This window comes from Musca domestica, unplaced genomic scaffold, assembly GCF_030504385.1.
Source record: "Musca domestica strain aabys unplaced genomic scaffold, Musca_domestica.polishedcontigs.V.1.1 18, whole genome shotgun sequence".
NCBI lineage: Eukaryota > Metazoa > Arthropoda > Insecta > Diptera > Muscidae > Musca > Musca domestica.
Genome location: NW_026712238.1, coordinates 7,307,543 through 7,322,086, shown reverse-complemented (window position 1 = coordinate 7,322,086; position 14,544 = coordinate 7,307,543). Strand labels below are relative to the sequence as shown.

The window sequence follows — 14,544 nt, the reverse complement described above, 5'->3', positions numbered from 1 at the left end:
TTCCTACTATATTGACAACATTTCCCACCCGAATTAGCTGCATTATGATATATCGGGGGTATCAAATAACGAAAACCATCAAAATGGATCCATAATTATACCCTCAGCCATATGGCTACAGAGGGTATATATCATTTGATACGGCCAAAACGTGCCTAGTCGAAATAACGGTATAGGAGTATCTGATTTGGTCCAAATTGGCTACAACGTAATATTTTTGTCAAATTTAGATCGAGTTCGGAGATGGGCAATATCGGTCCACTCCTTCTGGTACCTCCTCCACAAAAGGTCGAAATTTTCAAAAAATATATTTTTTGTACAGGAAGAGAAAGGATAATCCGAATTTGCTCCAACTTTGCAAATCCTAATATTTGCGTCAGTGCTAGGTCAGGTGTGAAAATGGGCATTATCGGTCCACTCCCTCAAGTACCTCCCCCACAAATGGTCAAAATTTTGAATAATTACAACTCTCATAAAATGTTATGTAAGAGTCCGACTGTCTTCAAATTTCACACATCCCAATAGTTATATTAACCCAAGGTCTTGTGTTAAGATGAACAATATCGGCCCACTCCTTCTGGTACCTCCGAAGGTCGAGATTTTCAAAAAAAAAAAAATGTTTTTGCACAGAAAGAGAAAGGCTAATCCGAATTTGCTCCGACTTTGCGAATCCTAATATTTGCGTCAGTGCTAGGACAGGTGTGAAAATGGACAATATCGGTCCACTCCATCAAGTACCTCCTCCACAAAATATTGAAATTTTGAGTACCCATGAAGCTCATAAATCGCCAAATTAACATCCGATTCCATTTAGACTTTGCACATCTGTCGAAATATTTATATCATATTTTGGGTCCGATAGGAAATGGGCAATATTGGCCCATTCCTTCGGGATCTGCTCCATAGATGGTCAAACGTTTGAATAACCTTAACACTAGTCAAAATATATTTAGATAATCGAACATAGGCTGAGGGTATATCTCTGGCGGCAATACCGACTGATACTTTTTAACTTGTTGTTTTAAGTCTTTAGCTAGAAAGGTATACCCTCAAGTATATTTTTGCGAGGATAAACCCGGATGCAAAGGTTAGCATAAAAAGCTTTTGTAGATAGTATCAGTCAACTAAATTAGGAATTAAAAAAAAATAATAATAAAATAGCCCATCTTGAGGAAACGCTACTGTGATTTAAAAGTACGTCATTTCCAGAATAAGTAAAACATTAGTATTTAAAGGTGCGCTTACTTTTTCATATATTTTGACTCAATTATTTGGTTCCATGCTTTTAGCATTTTTACTATAAAATTCCATATTTAAAATAACGAAATGGTAGAGATGAAAATTTGACTTTTGACCAAGAAATGTTCATTCTGAAACACCAAGCGTCGTTGTCCCCATCGTTATGGTATAATGAGCTAAATCGGTTTTTCACATTTAAAGACTCATTTAAAAAATTATGATAACAGGATCTGTTCTCCATGGAAAAATTATTCTATTCTGCCTGATAGAAATCGGCATTTTGTGTTAGATATTGATTTGATAAATATTTCGATGTCCAAAAATTCCGCTTTTATTAAGGGAAAGATAAAAAAACGTCTTACTTTATAAGTCAACTTCGCACGAGGACTTAATGCTTAAAACTTAAATATCGAACATTTTATCTGCAAAAAAATATTTAGGTGAATTCATTTTTACATCTCCTACTATCGCCTGAAGCAGTATCTCTAGCTTTAAGTTATCCAATCTCCCCACTTAGCATTTCACCTGTAGTTAATAATACTATATACTCAAAGAAGATTTTGAGTGTAAAACCGTTGATACTTAATAAATATTTACTTTAATCCACAATGAGACAAAATTCGCTTACTTTTTCACGCTGCCAGTACACTGACAGACACTTTACCGTTAGCGTGCAGATATCAACAAAATATCTCGTAAGCTCCTTGCACAATGCTCTGTGCAAAATTTAAGAGATTTATTCCAGTTCGGGAAAGAACATTACCTTGTCATCGTCGTGCGTGCATGATATTCCCGACCACCACTCCACTCCACACCGAAACGCAGACAGGAAACAATTGCCGGCATTATTTCCGGTTGGCTAAATGTAAATCCATGGTGGTGGAGGAGGGTACAGTTAAAAGGTGTTTCTTGCCACACTGCTGTCTGCCACACCAAACGGAGTAACTTTAATGCCAAACCTCGACGGTGGTGAAGGTAAATAGTCTGAAGAGGATTGGTAAACTTGTATTTTTAACATCCCAATTTCGACTTTGGTCTTTCCCTTGTGGGAAGTTCCGATTTTTTGTGGGATTCGTTGCTCATGGTGGCGGTTGTGGTGTATGTCTGTGTGTGTCAGTACGGATATCAGCCATGTCGCCAGTATCATCACGCCATCGTTATAATATAACTTCCTGATTACATCGGAGTTAAGCTTTAATTGCAAATTTCTGGTATTGCAACATTTACAACGTTACTTATATTGCAAAAATGTTGCTTCTGGGGGTGAGTGGGTGTGTGTGTGATGCCATTAATACATCGTCTGTGTGTTTGTCTCCTGGTCTGGTGTGTTGGAAGTTTGTTAGTCCTTGGTTTGAAGTAAGTTTGGTGTTAACAAAGTTGTCTTTAATTCAGCAAATAAATTAAGGTATCGTACGTACACCACAACCAATACTTTGACACACAAATTGTGTTGCTATATATTTAATAAACTAAGCTGTTTAAATAATTTTAGTTATAGACTTACACCAACACTTCAAGTGGCGTGGAGGAATAATTAGTGTTGGAAACTAATTTGCGGGAAATATTTAATAAGGGCTTAATAAATTAAAAGTTAATGACGAAAATTATTTTAAGCAATTCCCCAAATTGTGGATTTGTCTAGAACACTATACAGGGTGGGATAAAAAAACTGCAACAAAGTCAAACGCCAAAATTTTTACATTTTTTAAAAAAAAATTTTTTGAAAGCAAAAATTATGAGAAATAGCATCAAATTTTAGAATAAGTTTAGATTTGTTCGAATTTGTCACCTTCGGCACGAACTATGGCCTTCAAACGTCCAATAAAACCGTTAGACGCTGCCCGAATGTTGCTCTGCGGCATTTTGGCCCATTCCCGGCGAAGCGCTTGCTTGAGTTGATCGGTGGTGCCAACCTTGCTTTCCAACATACTACAGACACAATAGTCCAACGGATTAGTATCCGGAAATTTTGGTAGCCATTGTGCGCTGGAAATGAAGCGAGGAACCTCATTTGTTAACCATTTTGGCGTAACCATTTTGTAACCATTGGCGCGTGCTGAGTGCGATGCTGATGAGTTCTGTTGGAATGTCCAAGGGCTGCGGACAAAATGTTTGCGTGCCCAAGACTTTAATACACCCTCCAGAATATTTTCGCGATAGCGCTTGAGTTGTGATGGCCAACCGAAGGTGCAAATTTTCAGCTGACCTCTTTGGCAAGTAAACACGATCATTTTGTTTTTTTACAAACTGCTGGACAACGAATGTTTCTCATCGGAGTAAACCAAAATTCGGCAGTTCACCAATTTCGACCAAACGAAGCAACTCTTTATCTCTTTTGAGTCTATTTTCTTTCTGTTGCGGGGTAATTTCTTGAACATTTTCGAATTTCAATGGCTTTACCCCGAGCTCATTGCCGAATGGAATATTGCAATATGTTCAGCTCACGAGCCATTTTTCGGCCACTGCGACGCGGGTTTCGATCAAGTCGCTTCTTTACTTTTCGAAGCATTTCTGCTGATGTTGTTGTTTTCTTCCGTCCACTTCCTTGACGTCGGTCTACGCTACCAGTATCATGGTACCGAGCGATGGTACGAGACACAAACGATTTATTCACATTTAAATGTTGGAATGCTCTGGCGATATCCACTTGTGGTTTTCTAGCCAAATATAAAGAAATCACACTATCACGCTTGAATTCCATCACGAATAACTTTTTCACCAAAATGCATTTGTACGCTTGTAAACAACATAATGACCTGTTACTGAAAAAATTTTAACAGCTTTCGGACGAGTGGCTTAGAAATGACAGCAGTCTGAAGTTGGTTAAAGTTTTTTCTACTTACCCTGAGAACGATAATTCTAATTGCATATATATTTTGAATACTATTTTTTCACAATATCTTGACCAGGACTTCGAAAAACATACTAACAAAGTCCTCGATATTTGTTCTTAAAAAATGTTCTCCAAAAATCAAAGCCTTCTAATGAGATAATTCTTAAAAATGTGATTGAAATTTGGAAGGGTATTTCTTAAAAATCTAATATTTTCTTAACAGATAACCCTTTAAGACCAATTTCCGAAATACTAGGGATCATAGAAGTCAGTATATTCTTGAAAAATATTAAAAAATTGTCTGCTTTTGGACATGTTGATAACATACCACTTTGTCATATTATTTCTAGACAAAAAGTCCTGATATATTATGTCCAAGTCAAACATTTTTGGAATTTTGGAAATTTTCTGAGATCGGTATGCTTTACAAATTCCAGAGATACATAATACTACCACATTCTTCTTTTCTGAATGCATAAATGTAAGAATTTAATAAATAATATTTTATTTTAAACTCTGCAAATTATATAATGGAAATCTGCTTGAAAATGTGCATCGAACGATCTAAGCAGTAACTTGTGTACTCAAGTACCTGAAGTAACTGCATGATATGTATCTAGTTCTCTGGAATTCCCATTCATGTTTTCTTAAATGTTGAAGTTTATTTAAAGGTGGTTTGTCGAAGATGCCATTGAACTCATTAAGTGTGCTAAGTAAACTTTATGCACACAGATTTGCGTGTAATGCACGTGAGATGCTAATAACTAAAATTTGAGGTGTTTGTTGCAATGAGTACACGACAAAAAAATATCAAAAAATTCAAATTTTAGGTGCAGTGCCAAATACATATTGGAAAAAAAAAAACTCGGTGAAAGAATTTCTAAAATAGCACTTTACATTATAAGCTGGATAAAGTTTCATCAACTAAGCGTACATTTCGAGAAGGTCTATGAGAGATGCTGTAAAATGTTAAATTAAAATTTATATTTGAAATATTGCGAAGAAAATATTAAAAACTTTTTAATTGTAATCTAGCTATCGGGACTATACCAAAATATATATCTGTGTTGAAAATATTCTGTACAATGATTCTCTACCCCCAAATTTTTAACCAAATCTATTAGAAAATATATTCAAGACCCTCGAAATAGGTAAAATCAGGTGGCAATATGGGCGCTACTCCAAAACATTCACCTTCATTGAAAGTTGACTGTGAAGACGCTTTTTACCCCTTAGAGACTTAGATGCCAAATAAGGTACATTTCAATTGACAAATGTGGCCAAGACCCCGGAAATAGCTGAAATCAGGGAGCCTATATTTATAATTTTTTTGCTAGGATGGCTTCTTTTTACTAACAACTCAAATTACCAAAATTTGCGAAATTAGTGCGAACAAATAAAAAAAACAGAACAGCAACAGCAAAAAAAAATTAAATTCGTTAAAAATTCTGTTAAAATCTCAAGAATACCGAACATAAGAAATCGCCGTTATATTGGGGTCTGTACGAATACGTGGACTGTATAGGCTAATTTGTAATAGGTCATTACAATATTCAAATACGAAACTTGAAGAAAATCCGAAATATAGGGAGTTAACGTTATATGGGGGCTATACGAAGACCTGTATCTATTAGAAACTTCAAATACGAAATTTGAAACACTTCCGGTGAAAAATGTCACTAAAATCATCATGTCTTCCCAGTACGAACTCCAAATACGAAGTTTAAGTCAATTATGGTAAATAATGTTAATAAAATCATTAATATATTGAAAAAGGGGGGGGGGTCTATACCATTGTATAGGTGATATACGATATCGTGGACCTATATTGTATGGAAAAGAATTCCAGGGGGTAAAATACTTAGAAGGAACTCCAATATCGGGGGGTACCGTTATATGGGGGCTATATGATTTATTTATCTTCGAACTTGGCCTGCCTGCAGACAAAAGACTGATGTGTGCAAAATTTTAACTTCCTATCTTAATGTGTTTAGACTATAGCGTGATTACGACAGACTGACATATGGTCAGTGCTAAATCGTCTTAAGATTTTACGCTGATCAAGACTATATATACTTCGTTAGGTCTAAAATTTTTATTTAGATGAATTACAATCGCAATGACAAACTTAATATGCCCTTCATACTATGTATGGTGGAGGGTATACAAATATGGCTAGCATAAAAAAAAACTTTAAACGGTGTATACCAAACGTATGGTGGGTCTATATAAAACAATGGCCGACATCACCCATATTAGATAAAAATGAGTCTAAATATAAACCATAAGAACGGATCAAATTTAAAAGTCCTATCCCAAAATTTTCCGTAATATAGAAAAAATAATGCGTCGTAAAGAAAATTTGGCTTGGGAACCCAAAACTCTTTTGGAATTTTGATCTACAAACCGAATTCTTGTTAGGAAAGTTTACCATTTAACATCGTATTGTGCCCTAATTTTAATATCTAAATATTTCAGAAAAATATTTCAGAATTAAAAAAAAAAATAAATAATTTAATATAGTATGTCAAATTGAAAAAATCTCATGCGATATTAAAAATGTAAAAAAATATACATCACAAAAATAATTTTTGTTTAAATTTTTATCGACTTATTTTTCGCATTTTTTTTTTTTTGGGTTTTATCCATTTCTGCCAAGAGATCAATTAAAAACCAGTAAAGAAAGTCTTAAAGTCGGGCGGGGCCGACTTTATGATACCCTACACCACCTTGCTAATTTAGTAGAGATCATACACATACACAATCATACACGCTATGATTATAAGTATAATTTAAAGTTCAAAGGACTAAATATGCCGAAACATTTGTATCGTTCAAATTCGGACATGTATTGCCCATTTGGTGCACAATTAATTTGAAATCGGATAAAAATATATATGGTAGCTATATCCAAATCGGAACCGATCTCGATAAAATTTGGCAAAGATATTTCTGAGCTGTATTTGATTTATTTCCCTGAATATCGTTGTTACGGAGTGCATATTACGGCTGTGCGTAACAAATATGACAAATCGGATGAACAGTATATATGGGAGCTATAGCTATATCTGAACCGATCTTCACCAAATTTGACATACTAACTTCTAGACTCAATTCGGTCGTATGTGCCAGATTTCCAATTTGGGCAAATATTAGACGTTTGTTGCACAATCAAAGGTAAATCGGAGCTATATCTAAATTTTGACCGATTATCTCCAATTTCAATAGGGTCCGTCCTTGGGCCAAACAAATGACTTGTGCAAAATTTCATGTGGATAGGGCAATAAATGCGAACTGTACTTTGTTTACAAAAATACATGGACAGACGGACGGACGGACGGACATGCATAAATCGACTCAGAATGTGATTCTATGCAGATCATCAAAAGGAACTATGGGTCTATCTCGTTTCCTTTTGCCTGTTACAAACAAATGCACAAAGACATAATTCCCTGACCACCTTGTGGTGTAGGGTATAATTATATGAATTGTAAAAATAACAAGAGTAGTTCTGTAGTTATAAGCGTAGTAACTAACATAACTTTATTTTATATAGAAGATATTCATTCCAAATATTTCTCAGTGTACATCCTAGTAAAATACGCATAAATGTTGTGTCTTTTTCTTGCACTGCAAATATCTTCTAATGGGGTTAGCGTAAATGCCATAGATAATTAACGTTTCCACACAGATTTCGGTTGAGTTGTGGGTGTGTGCGTATGTGTGTGGTTGTAATAAAAATGAGCTAAGTAATTACAGTAACTTTTCGTGGCTAGACGGCTGCGATAGCTGCAACAGCCGCTGCAACTTTTTTTCGAACGCATGCAATGTCAGCGACTCAATGTTAGTGTTGGAAAACCGACCGAGTGTAAAGTTAAACGAGAAGGATTTTTAATCGTTTTTAAAGCCATTGGATGTTGAATGTTTGTTGTTAAAGGTTGGTTTAAATTTTCTTGTTTTTTTGCAGTTACACGCTTTACGACGCCTTATGCAAGGCAGTCCCGATCATCCCAAGGCTCCATTGGGTAACAACTATAGACCGCCTCAACCTTTATTGCATCGGCCCATTCGGACCAATATTGACTTCAAGACATCAAAAACAAATGGTAAAGCCGCCTGTCCCACCATGTACAGAGAAGTCTATTATAAGGGTAAGTATTTATTTAAAAAAATAATTGGAAACATATCAATATCAATGCAGCCACCATTATACCAGTATGTGTGGCGTTCATTTAATATTTTTTAAGGGGGGGCTATATGAATTGGAGAAATGTTGTTAGTTGCGGTTTCGTTGGAGCCAAGTCTGGATTGAGACTGCGTTATTCCTTAAATTTAAATGAAATGGTTATCTAGTCGAAGTATCTCTGAAATAGTAAATTTGCTGAAGAGGCTGCCAAAAGAGGATATGTAAATGTAAAGAATTTACGTTCCTGCCCTGAATTATTTGTCCTGAGATAGTAGTTTTTAAGTACTTTGTAATTAAATGTGTTGTGTTTTCTTAGAAAGTCTAACCACATCAAAAAAGACTATGACTTCAGAGTTAAGGAACTGGCAATAAAAATTAGGCGAGCTGGAAAACATGAAGAAGTACGCGATAAACTTTTATAGGAAATTCACAGATCACACCCGGACTGAGGAGGAAAATTTTCCATAGATTGCATTGGAAAATTTTCCCTCAGAGTACCGACAAATTTATCTAATGTTCGAGTAGAAAACCAAAATAAAAATAGTCGATAAAATCCAAATCTGGCACATCGTACTGTTTTTATCCGACCTACATTAGACACGCAAGAGAACATTCCTCTCCAATAAAGGGTTGACATTTTAAATAGTAAAATATTCGAATTTATAAAGGATTTACTACAAAATTTTTATGGACTTTTTTTTAAGGCAATTCAATTCCAAAGAAATACAAATTGCTATTTATACCCCCAGCCATATGGCTGCCGAGGGTATACATATATCATTTAATACGACCAAAACGTGCTCATCGGAATAACGGTGTTAGACCTTAGGTCTCTTTTTGGACCAAATCCGTTTCAGAATATTTGAAGTCGGTCTAGGGATGGTTGTCCGTCGGTCAAGTCTGTCTGTTTGGCTGGTGCGCACGATAAATCTCGAAATGTCGAGTGTCTGATTCAAAGTCAAAAGTCGATTGCTGAAATGGGCAATATCGGTCCACTCCTTCTGGTACCTCTCCCACAAAAGGTCAACATTTGCTTAATAGAACAGGAAAATATCGTCCAATTTTCAGCAAGCATTTCAAATCGCAATGTCTTAATAAGTGTTAGGGCAGGTACGAATATTGAGTATATCGGTTCACTCCATCAAGTACCTCCATAATTATAACTTTTATAAAATGTGAGATAAGAATCCGATTGTCCACACAAGATGTAGTGGGGAGATGGGATATGTAGGTTCGCTCCTTTAGGTACCTCCCACATAAAGGGTTAAAATTTTGAATAATCGTCTCTATTATAAAAAGTGAATAAGTGTCCGCTGGTCTTGCTAGCAAGGGTCATTCCTTCTGGTACCTGCAAACGGTCAAAATTTTGAATAACCATGACGCTCATAAAGGACGAAATAAACATGCGATTCTTGTCAAACATGACACATCCCAATATTTCCCGCAACTCAAGGTAGAGGTATATACATATGTCAAGGTAGAGGTATATATACATATGTATACATACCGACTGATACTATTTAACTTGATTGATTTATTGTCTGTTTCTACACTTTACTCAAATATTTGCTAGAATCGATCTGAATTATGTTCCACACAAATTGGTTTCTGGTTTATCGAGTTGTACAAACCCCTTGAAATTATCGGTCCATTCCTTCTGGTACCTCCCCCATAAAATGTAAATATTTTCAAAGAAAATAATTTACTGCACATAAAGAGAAAGGATAATCTGATGTTGTTCCAACTTTGCATATCCTAATATCTGGATCAAAGCTCTTAAAAAATGTGACGTAAGAGTCCGATTGTCTTCAAATTTCACACATTCCATTTTTTTATCCATCTAAGGTCTGACGTTAAGATGGAATATATCGATAGGCTCTTTCTGGTACCTCCCCCAAAAAGGTCGAAATTTTCAAAAAATATTTTTTGCACAGAAAAAGAAGGAATAAACCGATTTTGCTCCAACTTTGCAAATCCTTATATTTACGCCAGTGACATATCGGTCCACTCCATCAAGTACCTCCCCCACAAAGGGTAAAAATTTTGAATAATTACAAATCTCATAAAATGTGATGTAAGAATCCGATTGTCTTAAAATGTCAAACATCCCAATATTTTTATAAACCCAAGATCTGGTGTTAAGGTGGAATAAATTGATCCACTCCTTTTGGTAGCTCATAAAACTCGAAATTACTATCCGATTCCATTTAGACTTGATACCATTTTGACTTGATCTGAATATTTCCATCAATCGGCGTACTCCTTTTGGTACCTCCCCCATAAAGGGTGAAAGTTTTGCTTTGGTCGACTATACCTGGTACTTCACGCACATTTTAACATTTTCTAAAAATTATCACATATCTGATATAAAATTCAAACCTGGCACGACGAAATATTTATATGATAGGTGTTTAGGTCTGATGCAAAATGAACAATATTGGCCCATTACTTCAGAACCTACTGCATAGAAGGTCAACAATTTGAATAATTTTAACACAAATCAAAATATATATTAGCTGAGGGTATACATCTGTCGGCTAAAGCGAGAGGTAAATTTTAACTTGTTTTTAATCTCATTTATTTTGAGATTTTTTTTTGTTTTGAAAAATGATTCCTACATATTTATCAGTTCCCAAAAAATACTTTCAAAAACTTTAATATTGTTTGGTGTACGGAAAGAAAGACGAAAGTCCAGGAGAAGTCCAGGTTGATTCGATTTCGAGAAAAAAAACTGGACATTTATATCCACAAAAACCGAAACTGTTAAAATTGTTATCAATTCGGCTGGAAAATTAATATATATATATATATATATATATATATATATATATATATATATATATATATATATATATATATATATATATATATATATTATACCCCTAAAACGACATGGAAATATATTAATCACCTATACAAATTGCCAGATTTACAGGATGGGATGAAATAAACCTAAAACAAAAAAAATTGCCAGATTACAATTATGTACCGATCTGAGAGAAATTTTCAAAAGATGATCTGTATGTACCTTTGGGTCTACAAAGAATATTTTACTACTAACAGTTTCTAGAAATGTGTCTTACCTTCTCAGCCAATATATTTCATGGGAAAAATTATTTAAGACATTATTATATTAAATCAGATTTTTTTATCTCTTATCTCCCAACTAGTATACCTTTTTATGTCTTAATTCATTGTATTCTTTTTATTTTGTATTTACAGCCACAAGTTGGAAACAACATTAAAACCCACACACACATATACACATCAAATCCAACGATGTCGACTTTTTTTCTACCAACCCACATGAAAGCAGCAATCAAAGGAGACAACCGAGGAATAGGTCAGAGTAATGTTTGATAATATTTTTGCAAAATGAAAAATAAAGAAAACAACAACAACAAACACAAAAATACAAAAATAATAATAAACAGCGTGTAACAGGAGCTTCCACTAAAAATAATAATAATAAAAAGCTATAAATAACATAAATAACTATATAAAATATAAATAAATATTCTATATTTGGTAAGAATGACCAAAACAAATCAAACAATTTATAATTGAGTAAATGAAAAAATAATTAAAACTACAATTAGAGATATTGAAAAAAATATTAGTAATAATTAAAAAAATAAATACAAAATTAGTTAAAAGAAAAAATGCATATAAATAAGCTACATAAAACTATATACGTATATAAATAAATAAAATTATTGAATTAAATAAGTAGAGTCAAAATTAAAAAAAAATCAACTACAATAATAATTATAACATTTATAAATATCAAATCAAATTCCGAAAGCGACAAATGACAATTAATTAGAAAAATTTGTAATGTAAATCAAATAGTGAACAGCATATACCGACCGACAGATTTATCATTAGCATCGCCACCATCTTCATACACATGTATATTATCACAATTGTTATTTTTGCAAAAATCTTAATTAGGAATTTAAATCAAAATCCATTGACATCGAATTTGCCAATATCATACGTTACGCCACAATCGGATTTACTCCATTAAATTTTAATTGATTTATGTTTGTAATCTCTATGACTCTATGTGTGTCTGTTTGCGTGTGTGTGCCGATTTATTAGGAATATTTTTATTGGGTCAATGATTTCAATGGAAATCAAAATTTTGGTAGAGTATTTGGAATGGTGACCTAATTTTCATAAGGCGGAGAATGTTTGTATGGTATTGGTGGGTTTTATAGTGGTCGATTTAAAGCGTTAATAAAGGTTAAATTGAGTTATCTTTGCCAGAGCAGATACTAAAGGACACTAAATTTAGTGCCATCGATTTGAAAGTAACTGTGTACAGTTGTATCTATGAATTTTGGTAAACCCCTTATTTAAAAAAGAAATTGGGCGTCATCCACCACAAATCATTGTTGTAACCCATAGACTAAAAAGGATCAGTCAGTATGAGAGAATAAGAATACCCAGAGCTCTTTCACTGTTTATAGAAATTTGGAGAAATGGTGTCCTGTAAAGATCCTCTCCTTTATAGACAATAGAAATCCAGGAGATCCTCAACTGAGAATAAAGTACCTACACGTCCACTCTTTAAAATACAGGTTCTCTATTGACAATAGAGGCCCCCAGGTCATCTTTGGACAATATAAGACCTACAGATTCTCCATCGGCAAATAGAGGACCTACAGGTTTCCCATAGACCAAAGGGGACCTACAGGTCCTCCATAGAGAAGAGGAGACCTATAGCTCCTGTATAGACAATAGAAGAGCTACAGGTCTACTTTAGAGAATGGGAGACCTCCAGTTCCTCTATAGACAATAGAAGACCTCCAGGTCTTCTATAGGCAATAGAACTCCTCCAGGTCTTCTATGGACAATAGAAGACCTCCAGGTCTTCTATAGACAATAGAAGACCTCCAGGTCTTCTATAGACAATAGAAGACCTCCAGGTCTTCTATAGACAATAGAAGACCTCCAGGTAAACAATAGAAGACCTGAAGGTCTTCTATATACAATAGAAGACCTGAAGGTCTTCTATAGACAATAGAAGACCTCCCTGTCTTTAGAAGGCCGGGATTTATTCTATATACAATAGAAGACCTTTCGGTCTTCTATAGACAACAGAAGACCTCCAGGTTTTCTATAGATAATGGAAGTCCTCCAGGCCTTCTAAAGACAATAGAAGACCTCAAGGTCTACTAAAGACGAAAAAGTCCTCCAAGTCTTTTAAAAAATCTACAGGTCAGGACTTACAAGACCTACAGGTCTTATATGTACAATAGAATACCTCCTAGTCTTCTATGGACAACAGACGAAACCCAGACCTTCTACAGACATTAGAAAACCCCCAGATTTTCTTTGGACAATGGAAGTCCTCCAGGTCTTCCGTGGACAATAGAAGACCTCTAGGTCTTCAGTGGACAATAAAAGACGTCCAGGTCTTCAGTGGACAATAGAAGTCATCCAGGTCTTCAGTGGACAATAAAAGACCTCCAGGTCTTCAGTGGGTAATAGAAGACCTCCAGGTCTTCAGTGAACAATAGAAGACCTCAAACTGTAGACAGTATAAGACCTCTAGGTCTTCTACATAGAGCAAAAGACCCCCATATTTTCTATGTTCAATAGAAGACATCCAGCTTTCCTATGGACAATAGAAGACCTCAGCTTTTCAGTGGGCAATAGAAGATCTCCAGGTCTTCAACGGCCAATATAAGACCTCTATGACATATATTACCAATAGAAAAGCTCCAGATCCTCTTTAGACAATAGAAGACTTCCAGATCAATTGAAGACCTCCAGCTCTTCTATTGACAATAAAAGACCTCCAGGAAACAGAAGGCTTCCTTGTCTTTTATAGGCAAAGTAGACTTTCCGGTCTTCTATTGGTCCTCTATAGGCTACAGAAGACCTCCACTCTTTTAGGCAATAGAAGACCACCATGCATTTTAGAAGCAAGACCTTAAGACCTCCATGGCTTCTATAGGCAACATAATAGCTCCATGGCTTATGTAGGCTATTTAAGACCTTCAGGTCTGCTATCGACAATAGAGTTTGATTTAAAATTAAATTATTTTAGAAATGGCCCCGAATCTTCCTCGTATTTAAAGGATTAAATTGTGCTCTCTGACAAACACAGGAAAATTTAAAAAAAAAAAAAAAAACATTTAAAACCTCTAATAAAGCATGTTTTTGTAACAACGTGAACTAATTGTCTATTAGTTACTTCGATGGCCGTAATAACTTGTGGTTTAGCCACAGCACACAACTGCATAGATTTTTTTGTCTCTGTTTATTTTTTCCT

General features: G+C 34.8%; 1 protein-coding gene across 1 annotated transcript in view; it reads left to right on the top strand.

The window, feature by feature from the left end:
• Positions 1-11,684, top strand: part of LOC101894596 (carbonic anhydrase-related protein 10) — a 200,768-nt gene extending 189,084 nt beyond the window's left edge. The window contains exons 7-8 of the mRNA XM_059120893.1: positions 8,040-8,223; positions 11,481-11,684. Coding sequence (XP_058976876.1) covers positions 8,040-8,223; positions 11,481-11,503 — 207 coding nt within the window. The 3' untranslated portion in view covers positions 11,504-11,684. The remainder of the gene's footprint in view (positions 1-8,039; positions 8,224-11,480) is intronic.
• The last annotated feature ends 2,860 nt before the right edge of the window (positions 11,685-14,544 follow it).